The 16233-nt window shown below is 30.0% G+C and overlaps 1 protein-coding gene and 1 long non-coding RNA gene across 13 annotated transcripts in view; one reads left to right on the forward strand and one right to left on the reverse strand.

The window, feature by feature from the left end:
* The window catches only part of LOC123261717 (potassium voltage-gated channel protein Shaker), a 1350734-nt gene that overhangs the window by 893583 nt on the left and 440918 nt on the right, over positions 1-16233 (forward strand). For 8 of the 12 annotated variants that reach the window (XM_044723493.1, XM_044723492.1, XM_044723494.1 and 5 more), the window contains one exon: positions 10754-10944. The exons of 1 other annotated variant lie outside the window; for it this stretch is intronic. In XM_044723493.1, coding sequence (XP_044579428.1) covers positions 10754-10944 — 191 coding nt within the window. Of the gene's footprint in view, positions 1-10753; positions 10945-14583; positions 14794-15794; positions 16211-16233 lie in introns of those variants that run through there. 3 more of the 12 variants (XR_006508739.1, XR_006508741.1, XR_006508738.1) reach the window with 3 other exon arrangements.
* LOC123261752 lies at positions 1022-11942 on the reverse strand. Its single transcript, XR_006508757.1, has 3 exons — positions 11643-11942; positions 1913-1917; positions 1022-1036 (listed from the first exon to the last, which is right to left on the reverse strand). It is a non-coding gene; the product is annotated as an uncharacterized LOC123261752 (long non-coding RNA).

Genomic DNA, 16233 nt, shown 5'->3' on the forward strand with positions numbered 1-16233 from the left:
ATTTCATTAAAAGTAAAATATTTTGCAACCACGCACACTAAATACGATCTAAAATTTTTCTTTTTATTTTCAAATTTACAATAAAATTTTTTTTAATTTCCGAAAATCATAAACCATCATATCGGTTACTTGGATTTTTTAATTTTTTTATTTTGTATCTTTTTGTAAAGAAAAAAAAAATTTTTTTTTCCTAATAGTCTTATGAACGTGGACTTGGCGCGACTTTTTTACAGTGGAACTGTTTTTGTTCGGATACAATTTACCATGGAAGTGGAAAAAGATAATAGTTTATCTTTTTTGGATGTGTTAGTTAAAAGATCCGATGGGAAATTATTAACTGATTGGTTTATTAAACCAATTAGTTCAGGTCGACTGTTAAACTGGAATTCGAATCATCCTCGGTCTCAAAAAATAGGTATGATCAAAGGCTTACTGGATAGAATGTCGAGGCTGAGTAGTAGTGACTTCTATGAAGTTAATTTCAAGAAGATTCGGAATATGTTGTTGAAGAATAATTATGATTTGTCATTGGTGGATAGCGTTATTAATAGATTTAATGAGAACTTGAAAAATAAAACATCTAGTTTGGGTAATATTAATAATAGCATTAAATATTGTCGGTTTCCTTATGTAGCAGAACTATCACAGAGAATAAATAGGTGTTTTATAGGAACGAATGTGAGATTAGCATTTTATAACATCTTACGAGCGAATTCCATCTATTCGAAGTTAAAAGATCCAGTAAGTAAACAACAACAAGCTGGAATAGTGTATAGAATACCTTGCTCATGTGGGTTGTGTTATGTTGGACAAACCAAACAATATTTAAATAACAGAGTAAAACAACATATATACGATTTTAAAAATATTAACGTAGTAAAAGAGAACAAAACGGCACTAGCAGCGCATTATTTTGATCAACATCATAATTTCACGTTTGAAAATGTAGAAATTTTAAACAAAGAAATTAATTGGTGGAAGCGTAATGTAAGTGGAATGATCTTTATCAAAATAAATGATACTGTGAATAAAAGAACTGACACTAATAATTTAAGTATTATATATAATGATATACTAAGAGATTATAGATCTAAAAGAAGGAAATAATTTTAATTGTAATTGTGATTTGTATAATTTTTACATTGTAAGGAAAGTTGATATTTATTTTGTATTTATATTTAATTTGAATTTAATACTTAGCGAGTTTGGCGCTAGTATAGATGATAGATGTTTTTAGATTGTATAGTATGATTCATGTACCTAATGTTTTGGAGGCGGGCTAATCGGTGCCATGCAATTAATAATTTTTATAAGTGTCGTGTTAACTTTTTTCTGGAGTTTGTAATAATTAATAAATTTACCAGTTTTATTAATTCTGTAAAGATTTATATGACTAAGGCAACTGTGCAATGTAAGATAGTGATTGTAAGAATTCGTATTATGGTAAATATTGTATTTGTAACAATTGTTATGTTATGTTGTTGGTTATTAACATGTGAAATTTTCAGATGCCTGAGGAAGGTCAAATAAATGACCGAAACGTCGCAGAAATAATAATGTAATTTGATATTATGATCCTATCTTGTCCACATTCCTGAGATAAAAAATTTATTTATGATAACTATGGACGATAATATTAACTTTAACTTTTCAATACTTTTTCCTTTGTCCCAATACTTTTTTTTATTCAGGGATTGTAGCGGTTTTATATATATTTTTTTTCACATTCTTTTTTTATTAATATTTCATAATTAAATGAGCATTATGAGTCGTGAACTTTGGGTTTTCCAAACTTTTTTCAACCCTTATACTACTTAAATTAATAATTTTACTTCCTTCCCTACTCTCTACGTGGTAAAGGCCTATTGGGGACCCGCCACGTAAAAAAAAGGGGACGAATCTTTTACTACACAGTACCTCATCGGTGATATGGAAATCTGTGTAATGACAAAGTTACTGGCTAATTAGCTTCTTCATGGATAAATCACGTTTAACAACTTTATTTTAGATTCAAATAAATTTTTTTCTATTATTAAACTTGCTTTCAGAACGTTTTTAGCTCGCAGAATTTACTGTTAAGTGAATAACGTTCAATAAGGAAAAAGGGAAAGAATTATTACACTTCAGTGCTTTTCAGTCAGTTTTGTATAGACAAAACGACTGCAAGAGTAAAGTTTCTAAAAAAAGATCATAAGATGGATATTTTTTGCTTTAGAAAAGGTTTTTTTATAAATTTAATTGCTTTATAAAAAAAAAAAAAAAAAAAAAGTGCCATTAGGCAGCCGAAATGGAAGTAGATTTCATTTTCACTTATCAATTAAAATTACAATTAGATTTCAACGTACGATTTTTTTTTTTGTAATCATTAGAATCAAAGTTTACACAGTTATTATAAAAAATTTGTTATAATTAATTATTATTTTTGAGATAATTGTAATCAGAGCTACAAGATAACTAATACCGGTGATCAGAAAATAGTTATTAATAATCCAAAACATTTAATCAACGCAACAGTCAATTTTGGAAGCAATCAAATTTTGTTGATTAAATTCGAATTTAATAACTATATTATCATAAGCTAAATATTCCTAACTTCACACAATAAATAAATATTGTTTTGTTATTTAAGAAAACTGTCATTAAAATAATTATAAGAGTATAATTATAGACTGAAATATTAATTGAAAATTTATCTATATTTGAAAATATGGTTAAAATAAATTTTAATGAGAGTCAGAAACTCAAACTTTTTGGCAATGGTGAAGAATCAAAGTAAGTGGTACAATTAAAAATTTTATATTATTTTCAGAAATATAATAAAATAATCATAATTTATTTTGTTGTATAAAAACTTTTGATAATTTCTAAGAAGGTAAAGTTAATTTTTATTTTAAATAGTTTTTCAGGTTTTGTTACGACAATAGTGGGAATTCAGTGGGTAGAATTAGAATATCACTTTATTTTTTTGATATCTGAAGGAAAAATTATGAGATATGCAATTTATATGGATACTTCATTTAAAGATATAAATAACATTCACTTGCATCAGTTAATAATTATAAAAAAATTGATAGCAAGAATTGGTGTTTTGGATCCAGTTTTTAATGATCCTATTGTACATGAATTTAGATTTAAAGTTAACAATACATCGGAGGTAAATATTATACTGTGTACGTTAAGTAATGATCATTTTACTTCGTTACCTTCTTTAACAATTGAAATAGATGATGAAAACGAAGATGAATAGCAAAGGTAATGATACATATTTCTATTCAATTATACAATTTAAAATTTATATAAATTATAAAATTATGAAAATGAATTTCAAAAAAATGATTAAGAAATTAATAGAAATATAAATTGTATAAAAAAATACAAAATGAAAAAAACGAAGATAAAAAGAAAAAAAATAAAATGAGAAAAGAAATTAAACAGATAAAAATAAAAAAAAATGAAGAAATTAACTATAATTTATTTAACAAAGTTACTTTTCAATTATTTTTTTTTTCTAGGAAAAAAAAAGATTAAAATCCGAACGCGATAAAGATGAATATGTCATAATAATAATTTTGATAACAATAATAATAATAATTAAACAATAAATGAAAAAAAAAATTTATGGTCCTAAAATTAAGTCAACATTATACAAAATTGATTAATTATAACAAATTTCATGTAAATAATAAGTAATTAACAAATCTTATGCAATAATTATTGATTATAATAAATTTTATATAATAACTGTGTAAACTTTGAGTCTAATGATTACAAAAAAAAAATCGTACGTTAAAATCTAATTGTAATTTTAATTAATAACTAAGAAATGAAATCTACTTCCATTTCGGCTGCCAAATGGCACTTTTTTATTTTAATTAATTTTGTGACTGAAAATTTTCAAAAATTTTTTAATGAACGTATTTTGGCTCTTGTTCTTTAAATAATTTTTAGGCCGTAAGAGATAGCTTAAATCTATCAAATTTATGTTAAAATTTACATAATTTCCTTCAATTTGAGCTATGATTTGTCGCCTTTTGATAGATTTTTCAATTTATTTCGTATTTGGAAAAATTAAAAAAAAATGTAAAAAAATAAATTTTCACTTTTATCATCAAATGACTTTCATCTGTTACGAATCCTATTTTTTTGGTAGATGTCTTCAAATATCTATTTGTTGTAGTCAGTCTCACATCGCTATTTGCAAAAATATAATATAGAATACATTTTAGCACATTATTGCCTTTTAATAACGTGTTTTTTTTAATATTAAAACAAGAAATCTACCTATCTATGTCGGGTATCGCCAGATAGCGCTTTTTTTTTGTGGGCCGATGTAATTTTTTAATTTTGTTATTCTCAACAATAAAAAATAAAATTAACGATATGATAATAGTATGATAATAAAATAATAATTACAAAGTTGAAATAGCTTTTTTATTGTTCGTAGTAAGTTTCAAAAATAAGTCAATAGAGAAGTAGCACACTTTGCCATTTATGTATATACTCCTAAAGTTTTTTCTACTTTATAATTACGATGAAATATTTCACTAGTGGCCTCTCTTGCCCATGAAAAGATACTTCTAAAGATTAGCGCATTTATTGTTTACTACAGTAAAGAATGACAATAATTTTTAAGTTCTACTGTGAATAATATTGTTTGTCTTACAACGTTAAAAATTTTGTGTCATGTTACAAAGTCAATCATGGTAAAAAATAAGTGTTCAATTGGTTTTATTCGAAATTAAAAATGCTCTGAAGGAAAATTAATTGGTTGTAAAGACTTTGCCGATGCAGATCGAATTTCTCTGAATGCGAGAAGTGGAACAGTTTTTAATTCTATTTGCAGTGACCACAACAAACAATTCAATGTTGATTCCATTAATCATCAAAAATTTTGTGCTGATCCGTATAAAATTTATGTTATTAAAATACTTAAATCATTAAAAGGAGTTAGTTTTTAATTTTATAATCGATCTCAAAGTATTGTGCCTTCTATTGTACCGGGAAGTAAATTGTATATTTTATGTATGAAAAAAACTCATAATGAATTAAAAAAACATCAATGAATCGAATTTGAAGTCGAACAATCTATGAGCATTGTAGAAAATGATCCAGTGGAGAATATTTCTCGAAATTCAGATGACAATACATCTTACCAAAAAAAAACTTCGCTAATAATTCAAAATACAATGTCTTCTAATTCATCTCAGAAATCGCGGTTATCCAATATTTCGAGTTCTTTATCTGAAATTTGTATTTCAAGCAGTGAAACTATTACCCCAAAAGAAGTTCAACTGGATCGTCTTAATACTATTTCAAATTTGTTCGGTTTATCTCCAGTTAAAAGAAAAGATTTAGATCGATCAAAAACTTACGCTCAACTTAAATATTGTGAGATAAAATATAAGTTACATTCATACTTCGAACATGCTATGGATGATACATTGTACACAATTGACTATGAAACTTCAGTCTTTGATGATGATTCAGAAATGGCTAAAAAAAATAATACTTGAATTGAAAAAAACATTTTATAGCTCGAGCACTTCGAAAGAAAAAAATGCAAATATTATCTGTACTACCATCAAGTTGGTCAACAGAAAAAATTGTAAATATTTTTGGCGCATTAACTTGCATGATAAAAAAGATGAACGAAAAAGTACAACAGGATGGTATTTTATTTATTTCTGATAAAAACAAAGGCCACCCTTTACCGAAAGCTGCTGAAGATAGAGCCCCAGAGTTTTTTAGAAGTCAATATGTCAGTCGAGATTTACCCGGCAAAAAAGAATACAAATCTGTTATTGAAAATGGTCAACGAGTGCAAAAGCAAAAATGGTTAGTATTGGGTAACTTAACCGAAATTCACTAGTCGTTAAAACAAAAATACCCATTTGATAAAGTAGGTTTTTCAAAATTTGCGAGTAATATCTGGTCTCGCTTCGCTCAACCGATAACAACATACTCGGTTTTGTTGAGAATGCGCTTATAATCTCAGCCCCGTGGCGTCACTTTAAGCTTACCAAAATAGCTATCTTTGCGCATATGTATCGTAAATAACTATTTGTGGGTTGTGAAATCATATAACTTAACAATAATTGTAAAGGAACCAGTTCTCAGGTTGCCTAGGTCCTTTTTTAATGAGAATAAGTGACACTTAAATAAATGGCAAAATATGTTGAGCAAACAGTTATACCCGTCGCAATTTCAAGTATTAGAGTTAAGATAAGTTATACCCTAGGTCATCAAGTCTGCGATTAGGAACTGCGAACTGTCGAGGACAAGTGGCTCCGATTGTCTGAGCTTCGATGCCCTTATTCAGAGGGTTTTTATAAGATTCCTCCTGATGTTACTATAGAGGTATTGATTGTTCTTTCTTAATTTATTGTAAGATGTTCAGTGAACAGGCCCAGCCGCGATGAAGTTGCCCTTGGGGGACTCCCAATTTCACTAGTCGCACCTTTCAACCGCTAGTTCCCGCTTAAACTAACCACCTGCGCAAAACTGAGCTTAACTGATCATGCCATGTCTTGAAGCTGTGATTGGCTGATCGCCCCGCAGACATGCGCAATCAGCCTTCTTCTCCAAGTCGACGAGGAAGGAGACGCTTTATTATTATTATCTTTCGCTACAATGCCATTGAGTCTTACGCTTGGCTATCCCGCTAAATTAATTCGCTTGTGTTATAAAATTCCGCTTTTTCGCTTCATTGATTATTAATCCGCCTTAATAAATTGTGCTTGTTTTATTTTGAGTCTGTGTTACGGCCAGCGTAACCCCCTTTTTACCCTTATTAATTCGCCATAGCAACTATGATAGAAAAATTATATTTATAATAAATAATAGTTGAACACTAGAATCCGACATATCATCCTCTAAGAATCAACTAAAGTTACAACCTTCCCCTTAAGTCCCAATTAGTGCCCACTTCCTAGTCCCTGCTCTTGGTGATCACCACAAAGAAATCGGATCGCCTAACTCTAGCGTCGGTTAGATCCGAACTTGGTGACCACGGAGAACCAATCCCAGCGATATAAACGCCATTGTAATCCTTTCACTCTTCCTTCGTCTGTCCACCGTCATTTTATACATATGATTATAAAATCTATTAAATGTTCGTCGCCATCTTTAATCTTCTCATACTAACATTTAATATAATTTGTAGCCGGATTACTCAATCTTTGAAGCGAAATCAAATTTTCGTAAGAATATATCTCACGCTGATATTTATGAGCCATATTAAAACCATCCTTACATAATAATTTTCAATCTACTTCAGATTGCCACCCAAAAGAATTTTTCTCTATAGATCGGATCAAAAGGATCATTGTGATTTTTACGACTTCTTCGTATTAGCTTACCCAAAATTCCAATTAACATTATTAAATTCAGAAATTGCAATTGTTGAATCTAACATGGGAAATACCATCTTACGCAATGATATATTCTCACGCCCAGACTAAACCCTAATCAAAACGGCTATAAAACTACTCCGTCGCTGACCTTGGAAAATTTATTTCCTTATAAGAATGCTCGTACCAGTAATGATACGAACTACACTTTTACAAGGCTCACTTAGATGACATTCCACCCCATCTATTTATTTTCCTTTTAAAACCCGGGAATCGAGTTCTCGTGCCGCTTTCAATTACAGTAATTTCTTAATAATACTTTAAAACTCTAAAACTCTTCTACATGTTCTAAAATAATATTTTAAAACTCTTCTACCTAAAGTGGAGTTACATCGGTTTTATAAATTTAGACCTGAGTCAGGCCTTGACTCCCTATTGTTAGCTAAAATTTTATAGCTCTTGATACCAATCTCCGCACTGCATGAAACTACACACAGAAAAAACTCACGTGCTGGAGAAAGGATAACTTCTCCTCCATCGCTTAGATCCAACTTACCCAGGAACTACACCTAGACAACCGTATGCCAAACGTTATTTTTCTCTATTTTTATTCCTAATAAGACCCCATACGCACAGCCACAACCTAGGTATAATTCCCTATAACATGACCATATTTGGTAAGGAATAGATTCGTCTCCATCGCCTTGACCCTACTTGCCCACGCATGTGACCTTTCCTTTTTGCTACTCCTAACTAGGAGGGAGGCAGACAATAGAATTTGCCCAGTATATAAGGCCCCAAAATTTCGCTAATCGGGGGTACGACATAAAAATCATTCGCAAGCGTATCACGTCAGTCTGACAAATTTCTGCGACCAATTTATACTCATCTTAATAATTTTTATTTTACAAAGTGCGGAATCTCTATTGTAAATTCTAGTTCGTTACGGAATAACAATTTCGTAAAAATGTTAGAATATTCCACCCTCCCCCCAAAAGTTGCTCAATACTAAGTACAATAGTCATTTCGGTAAAATTTCTTCGGTAACACTCGTCAGAATAAAATAAAAAGAATAGTGTTGAAAAAATAGATTTAGCTACTGTATTTTGTGCGTGTTATGTGAGCCATCCATAAAAGAGTCTCTCTCTTAGATAATATAAATTCGGCTACTCAATCAAATACCTAATGGTGCGGTTCCCGCCACCCTGAAAATAATGGTGGTGTTTTCCACCTGGATATGATAAACGATGGAGGCTGATATTATTGACAACATTTGGAACTGACCAAAGATTGGTTGAAAGAGGTCTATCGTTTGATTTATTAACTGAGTCACAGAACACAATTACTATTGTTTCTCTGTGGACTAACATCTTGAAAATACTAAGCCCCTGTATTTTAATTAAGGGGCACAACTCGTGTGAAATATTCAAAAAATCGATTTTTTTTTTTTTTATATTTCGATAGGTTATAGTTTTAAAAATAGCATACTAAAATTTTTAATTGAAATCTCGAATAGTTTTTGAGTTACAGCTATTTAAAGAGTAGCCGCTCGGCAGTTAGAATAGGATCATTTTATCTTTTAACGCGTTTTTCTCGAAACAGCATTTTTCGAATTTGCTGCAGTGATTACTTGAAGACAAATGATCCGATCAGTACCAAATTTTTTTTTTCATGTTCTATATATAGTTCTCCATACAATTACCCTCCAGTTTTTTGATCTGATCAAAAATCAAATTTTGGCAAGCCAAAAACGACCAAAATTATGGGTAAAATTCAACTTTTTTTTAAAAACGCCGCCATTTTGTCAATTTTTGATAATTTTTTTCGACCGAGGGTCATTGTATGGGCAATATCTTCTAATTGAACGAGAATATATTTTTTTTGTTTCATCCATGTAGAAGGTCGGAATCACTGCAGCAGTGGAGGACTTTTTTTTATTAGCGCCGTCAGAGATCGCGTGTAACTCGGAAAATATTTAATTTTTTTCTTCAAAAATTTTACTGTATGTTCTTAAAATATGTTTTAATATACCCTTAAAATTTTGAAACAATTTATACGGGAGTTTTTTAAATTTTAATTCCCAAAAATCGCCTCTTTTTTACGCTGTCACACTAGTTGTGCCCTTTAACATAATAAATTAGAGTATAGGCACAAATTTACCGTTGGTTACAATGTCTTTTTTCTGGAACCGCTCCAAAAAAAGATGCTTATACGTTGACAGTACAACTCCTGACAGTCATGTGAAATCAAACAATTAAATTAGGTCGTGTATTTGAAACCTCAAACTAAAGTCTGGACCTTAAGAAAAAAAATCAAAATTTCAAAATTTGGAAGAAAAAAAAATTCAAATTTTATTGCTCAGCCAAACTAACCTTGATATTCGAATTCCTAAAGCACTATCTCCTAAACCCCCTTTCCGTTCGATGTAAAATTATAAAACAATATTCTAGACATGTTGTAGAATTTGATAAGATACAAAAACCCCAATTTCTTGAAACTCTCAAACCCATGTAACCCCTTAGACTCGTCATGTCTCTGAAAATTCTTAGATAACGTGGTTAATTTGCAGTTGTCGAGAAGACCAACTAATTCATTACAGCTTCTATACACAAGAATTTTTGACACAGTGCGTTATACGACATAGTATGCAATGTTCAGCAATGGAGCTACTAACAACAAATGAGAACTTAATTTTTTATTTGATAACTCTGTATAGATTAGTTCGCGATTACTGTATTAACGTGATAGCTAACTTTGTCTGTTTTCTTTTAATACTCGATAGCTATATTAGAATTCCTTACAAACAATGAGGTTGTCAGTGATTATAGGATATGTTATCTCATTAAATTTCAAAGATGAAAAAAATTGATTGATACACCGAAAAAAAAGTTTCCTACGCTTCAGGATACAGTATCGCTACTGTCACTATACGCACGTTACGAAACACTGGATCGCTATGGTCACTATCAGTTTTGCTAATTTAGCGATCTATTGAATACACCTAGCGGTGACGGAGAAACTGACTTTGCATAATTTATTATTGATGTTTCAAATAATGATTTATATGATCGAAGCCAAGTTTTAAATATTTCATCCAGTAATAATAATTACGACAATAATCACCATGCACTGAATAATTGTCGATAAACAATGACAAATGAGGTTAGGAACTTACGCCGAAGACACTGGCGCTTCAAGCTTAGATCGCGACCGTCAGGATCCGTTCCCTGATTATAGCGATATGCCGTTCACGATACAACGGATAGTGAAGCGTAGAAAACTTCTTTTTCAGTGTAGTAGAAAATGATAATGTCTTGGGTAGAGAATTTATTTTGTAGAAATGTAATTTTTATTTCGTAACTCATGTCTTTTGGTAAATAATAATATATGATTATTTCTTTCAGACCTGTTGGTGTGTGGGGAAAAATCGTTGGATCACTATGTGCCATTGCTGGAGTTTTGACAATAGCTCTGCCGGTTCCAGTCATTGTCTCGAATTTCAATTACTTTTATCATCGAGAGACTGATCAAGAGGAGATGCAATCGCAAAACTTCAACCATGTTACCAGCTGTCCATATCTTCCTGGCACTTTAGGTATGAGATGGAACTAGAAAAAATTGTATTTGGTTAATTTACCGTCAGTCGAAAAAACACACACGCGCGCATGAACACACACATGGTTAAGTAAACGAAAGAATGAAGTGAAATTAGAAATCCTCCTTGTCTAAAGCTTGTTATAGTCTAAGATTCGAATCTAAATCGACATTCATCGGGTTGACAATAAAATCAAACTTATTTAATAATAAATTTTGTACATTAGAAAATATATTTAACATGGGTTAACAATAAAAATCCTGGACAAAATATTTTTAATTATTTTTTAAAAAATGATTTTTCATAAAATGTTGCAAAATAAAGATAATAATAAAATTTTATACTGGACTTAAAGAATAAAACATATAGAATGTGCAGACGTAGGCTTGACTATTATTTACCTGGACGAACTACTGGGTTGACAGGTATAAACAGGTATGTCAATACTAGTTACGTTTACTTGATTGAATAATAGAAAATAATTTATATCAGCATAAGCGCTAATTTATTCTGAACACGATGATATAGGGTTAACTGCAAAAAATTCGGTCCTAATAGGGGTATACAAATTTTAAAGAGTTAAATTTCAACGCGTGTGGAAATGAGTAACAGAGAGATCCGAGGTAAGTATACCGTGTGATAATAAAGGACCGAGCAGGGCAGCAGGGGTACCTCTACTCTCCATATAGTTTACTTACCGAGCATGCGCACTTTCTTATACTTACAATCCCATCAGACACAACTGCAATGTTCGGTCCTTTATTATCACACGGTATACTTATCTCGGATCTCTCTGTCACTCATTTCCACACGCGTTGAAATTTAAATCTTTAAAATTTGTATACCCCTATTAGGACCGAATTTTTTGCAGTCAACCCTATATCATCGTGTTCAGAATAAAACAGCGCTTATGCTGATATAAATTTTTTTTTATTATTCAATCAAGTGAAAGTAACTAGTATTGACATACCTGTTTATACCTGTCAACCTAGTAGTTCGTCCAGGTAAATAATAGTCAACACTAAATCTGCACATTTTATATGTTCTATACTTTAAGTCCAGTATAAAATTTTATTATTATCTTCATTTTGCAACATTTTATGAAAAATAATTTTTTAAAAAATAATTAAAAATATTTTGTCCAGGATTTTTGTTGTCTATTCATGTTTAATATATTTTCTAATGTACGAACTTTATTATAAAATAAGTTTGATTCTATTGTCAACCCGATGAATGTCGATATAGGTTCGGATCTTCTACTATTAGATTTATTCCACAATCATCTTTGAATTACAGTACTCACAAAAATAAAGAGTTAAATATGTTCAGCATTTCGAAAATTGTGATGATGGAAGTCATCATCTACGTTCATCATCAGATTTCAAAAGTACTTCGAATTATTTTGCATTCAAACTGAAAATTCTATAAAAGCAATTTGTATAAATTGCTTTCATAGAATTGCTTTGTTACAGGCCGCTATTAGCGCCATCTGTTGCTGAAAATTTTTTTGTTGAGATTTAGTTTTAAAATTTTTTATTTCTCCTTATTTGATTGGCCTTGTTGGATTCGCTGCGACTGCGTCGCTCTCGCGTGAGAATAAGAGGAACGAAGCTCAATTGCGCGTGATAAACTATTTGAGACAACAGAATATAAATGCTAATTAAGTAGTTATAAGTTAATTCCTTTTAATACGGTTCAATTCCGGATGAATAAATAACAAAATATCGGAATCAAGGGTATTTGGAACACACAAGTTAAATCAATTTAAACAATCATTGAATTGAAACGTTTTGTCTTTATTCTTAAGACTTAATCAAGCTCTGGAAAATAATATAATAATTAACAACATATCTCAATGTAATGAACATGACAGATGAACAATAATAATATTTATTGACTTCACTAACTCCAACAATGTCTAAACGACCGTCAAATTGAAATAAATACATACACGATTTTTTACTGATATAATGTTCATTGCGATTACCAATTGGTAATTTGATAACCACAACAATATTATATTATTTTATAAAACGATTATTAAAATGAATAAATAAGCCTTTTAAGCATGTGATTACTAACCAGCCTAACAGCCAACAGAAAAACATCCGTTGACAGTTATTCAGCTATGTATAAACCCGCTAGGGGACAGCACACACTTGTCAGAATGAATTTAAACCTCTGTCTAACAAACATATACAATTTATCTTTACTTGATACCACGTTTTATTTCTTTTAAATCAAAACATAAAATTGCATCATAAAAATTATTTTACAAATTCTCTAAAAAATTTACAACTTGAATAATAAACAAAATTTGAAAATTTTTTCCCAAAAATTAAAAATTTAAAAATTCGAAAAATTAAAAGTTATTTTAGAAGTCGTCTAAGCTCAAGAATATTTCTATTGATGAAGGATGTCATTGTACACTAGACTTAAGTTTTTTGTGTCTAATCTTAGATTAACTGCATTATTCAATTTTATGAAGACCATTTCACTCAATGCACGTTTGAAATAGTTGGATTCACTGTCTAAAATACATATGTCATTAAACACAAAACTGTCCACTGATGTTTTTCAGGTGGCTGTTAGGCTGGTTAATAAACACATGCTTGAAAAACTTATTTATTTATTTTAATTGTTATATCGGACCGAGTTCGATTAAAATAAGTTTATATTTTTTTTTATAACTTTATTCTGATTCTTTATTTAAAAAATTTTTTTTTATATTCGTCATAGTTTAAACGTTTATCTGAGATTGAAACGACTCCCTCCAAGGTTTCAAATTTCAAATTTTATAGTTTATAAAAAGTTTTTTTTTATATTAACAAATTTTAAACATACCCTAACTAAGAAAGACCTCTGTACACAGACCGGGGTGGTAAAAATTGTCTCCCGCTGAGAACCAGGATAAGTGCAACTTTTCAAACTCAGATATACGTTAAAGCGTTTTTCCTTTACTAAAAAATTGATAAAATTTAAAATAAAATCCCAAAAAAAAAAATCAAAAGAGAAAACGTTTAGATTTAAAATTCTAACGGTTTAACTCCAATATATTTTTTTTTATTAACAATAATTATCAGTTTAAAAAAATTGAAAATGTTATATTCGAAACTTAAACTTTAATCATAAACTTATGGAAAATCCAACAAAAATAATCATTTTTCAAATTAAAATTTATAGTTTTAAATTTAGAAGGCCAACAAAAATTAATTATTTTTGAATTTCATGAAACATAAAATTCACGAAAAATAATTTTAAGCAATCCAACAAAAATAGTCATTTTTCAAATTAAAATTTACGGATTAAAAATTTAGAAAACCAACAAAAATCAATTACTTTTAAAAGTCATAAAAACATAAAATTCACGATAAACAATTTTAAGTAATTCAACAAAAAATAAAATTTTTCAAATTAAAATTTACCGATTAAAATTTAGAAAACCAACGAAAATTAATTGTTTTAAATTTCATGAAACATAATTTAACGATAAATAATTTTAAATCAAAGAGTTAAACATAAAATTAACGTATTCAGAAATTAACGGCAAATAAATATCCTAAATAACTAAATGTTTAACGAAAATTAAAAATTAAATATTTAAACAAAATAATAAGTTAACAAAAAAATTATTACAAGTACGGGACCTACGTGGAGGAATGGTGCGACTTCTGAAACCAAGGGACTCGTGAGAAGGGGAAAATTCTTAGCCAAACGAGGGTGAATTGGCTTAGAGTTTCCCCCGACTTAGAAAATTGAAACAAGGGAGTCACGCCCAGGTTTTTCCAAGAGAACCCAACTAAGAGTCAAAAAGAAAAAGATTCAGTCAGTCGACGTGAAGCATTGAAAGTGAGTGTTTTGACCTCCGAATAGTAGTAGTTTATTTTTGTTTTCTTATCTGGTGAAACAACCTCTCGAGAAAACCATAGAGTTCAATCCTAAGTAAGTTATTTGGATCTTTAATTTTATAATTTCACTGATTTGTCAAATTTTAAATTTTTGTTTACTGTATCGTTTGAATTGCTTTATTCAATATACACAAAATTAATTTACTTAACGAAATTCACTATTATTACTTAACTATTTCATTTTGCTATCGTTTAAGATCCCAAACCTATTGGTTTCAACCAGGGTTTAAAATAAATAATTAAATAAATAATCCGTTACGTTCGACGTAACATTTTTTGGAGGCTCAGCCGGGATCTCAAACTATTGCGAGGGTCAATTAAGGCAAAATGAATTATTACAAATACGTAAAAGTTTTTATACTGTAAAATTGCGGACAATTTTCGAAAGTTTATGAATATTAGATTGTAAGAATTGTCACAACGATTTTGTTATGAATCTTAAATATTTTCTTCATTGTCGTATTTGAAAGAATATCGAGATTTATTGCATTGATTGGGATTTGTTTTTACAACGGAAACGACTCTGAAATTATTAATTGAGTTTTGACTGAAATTTAAAATGTTTTAACAGGACTCTAACTTGATATTTTCATTATATATATAATTTTAATTTTCTTGAATAATATGGAAAAATTTAATACATTAAGCGAGGATTTCTTTGGATTTATGGTCCAAATGATTAAAATAACTGAAATTTTGTTGGCATTGTGTATTTTACACTGTCATTAATAACAAGTCATTTAGATCGAAATGGATAATGAACTCCGTCAATTTTTACTTGAATTATATAGAGCTAATCGTTTTACCGAGTCAATTAATAATTTGATAATTAAAAAAATTATTTTCTATAAAAAATCTTTGACTAGAGGAACCTAATTATATATGGGAATATGTTAAATGTCTGATGAAAAGTAATATTCTCTCAGAAGCCATGGGGATCAGGTTCTTTTTCAGGATTAGCTCCATCTACTCGGAAACCTCGTAACCTCACATTCATAGACTCAGGGTTGGGACCTTCAGGATTTCCTGGAATTTCCGACGACGAAAATCCTGAAAATTCGCGCCCAGTCACTCCTGCCGTCGTTGATCAGGCTCCTCAAGTAAAAAATCCAGTGAATAATCAGGTACCCCCAGAAATCATTCCTCCGGCTGTCAATCCAGCTGTCCCAGTTGTAAATCAAGTTGATAATAATCAAGTTGCTTCAGATTATGAAGACGAAATGGTGCTACCTACTAATCAAAACATTTCGTTAAGCGACGCGTTGTTCTACATTTCTCGGTTTGAAGGACTTCCGAGCGATCTGATAGATTTTTCCACATGCTGTCGCGATGCTAAAGGATGCTTCCCGATACTGCGGAAGGTAATTAAACTAAATTAATG

The sequence above is a fragment of the Cotesia glomerata genome, linkage group LG3, assembly GCF_020080835.1.
Source record: "Cotesia glomerata isolate CgM1 linkage group LG3, MPM_Cglom_v2.3, whole genome shotgun sequence".
Classification (NCBI taxonomy): domain Eukaryota; kingdom Metazoa; phylum Arthropoda; class Insecta; order Hymenoptera; family Braconidae; genus Cotesia; species Cotesia glomerata.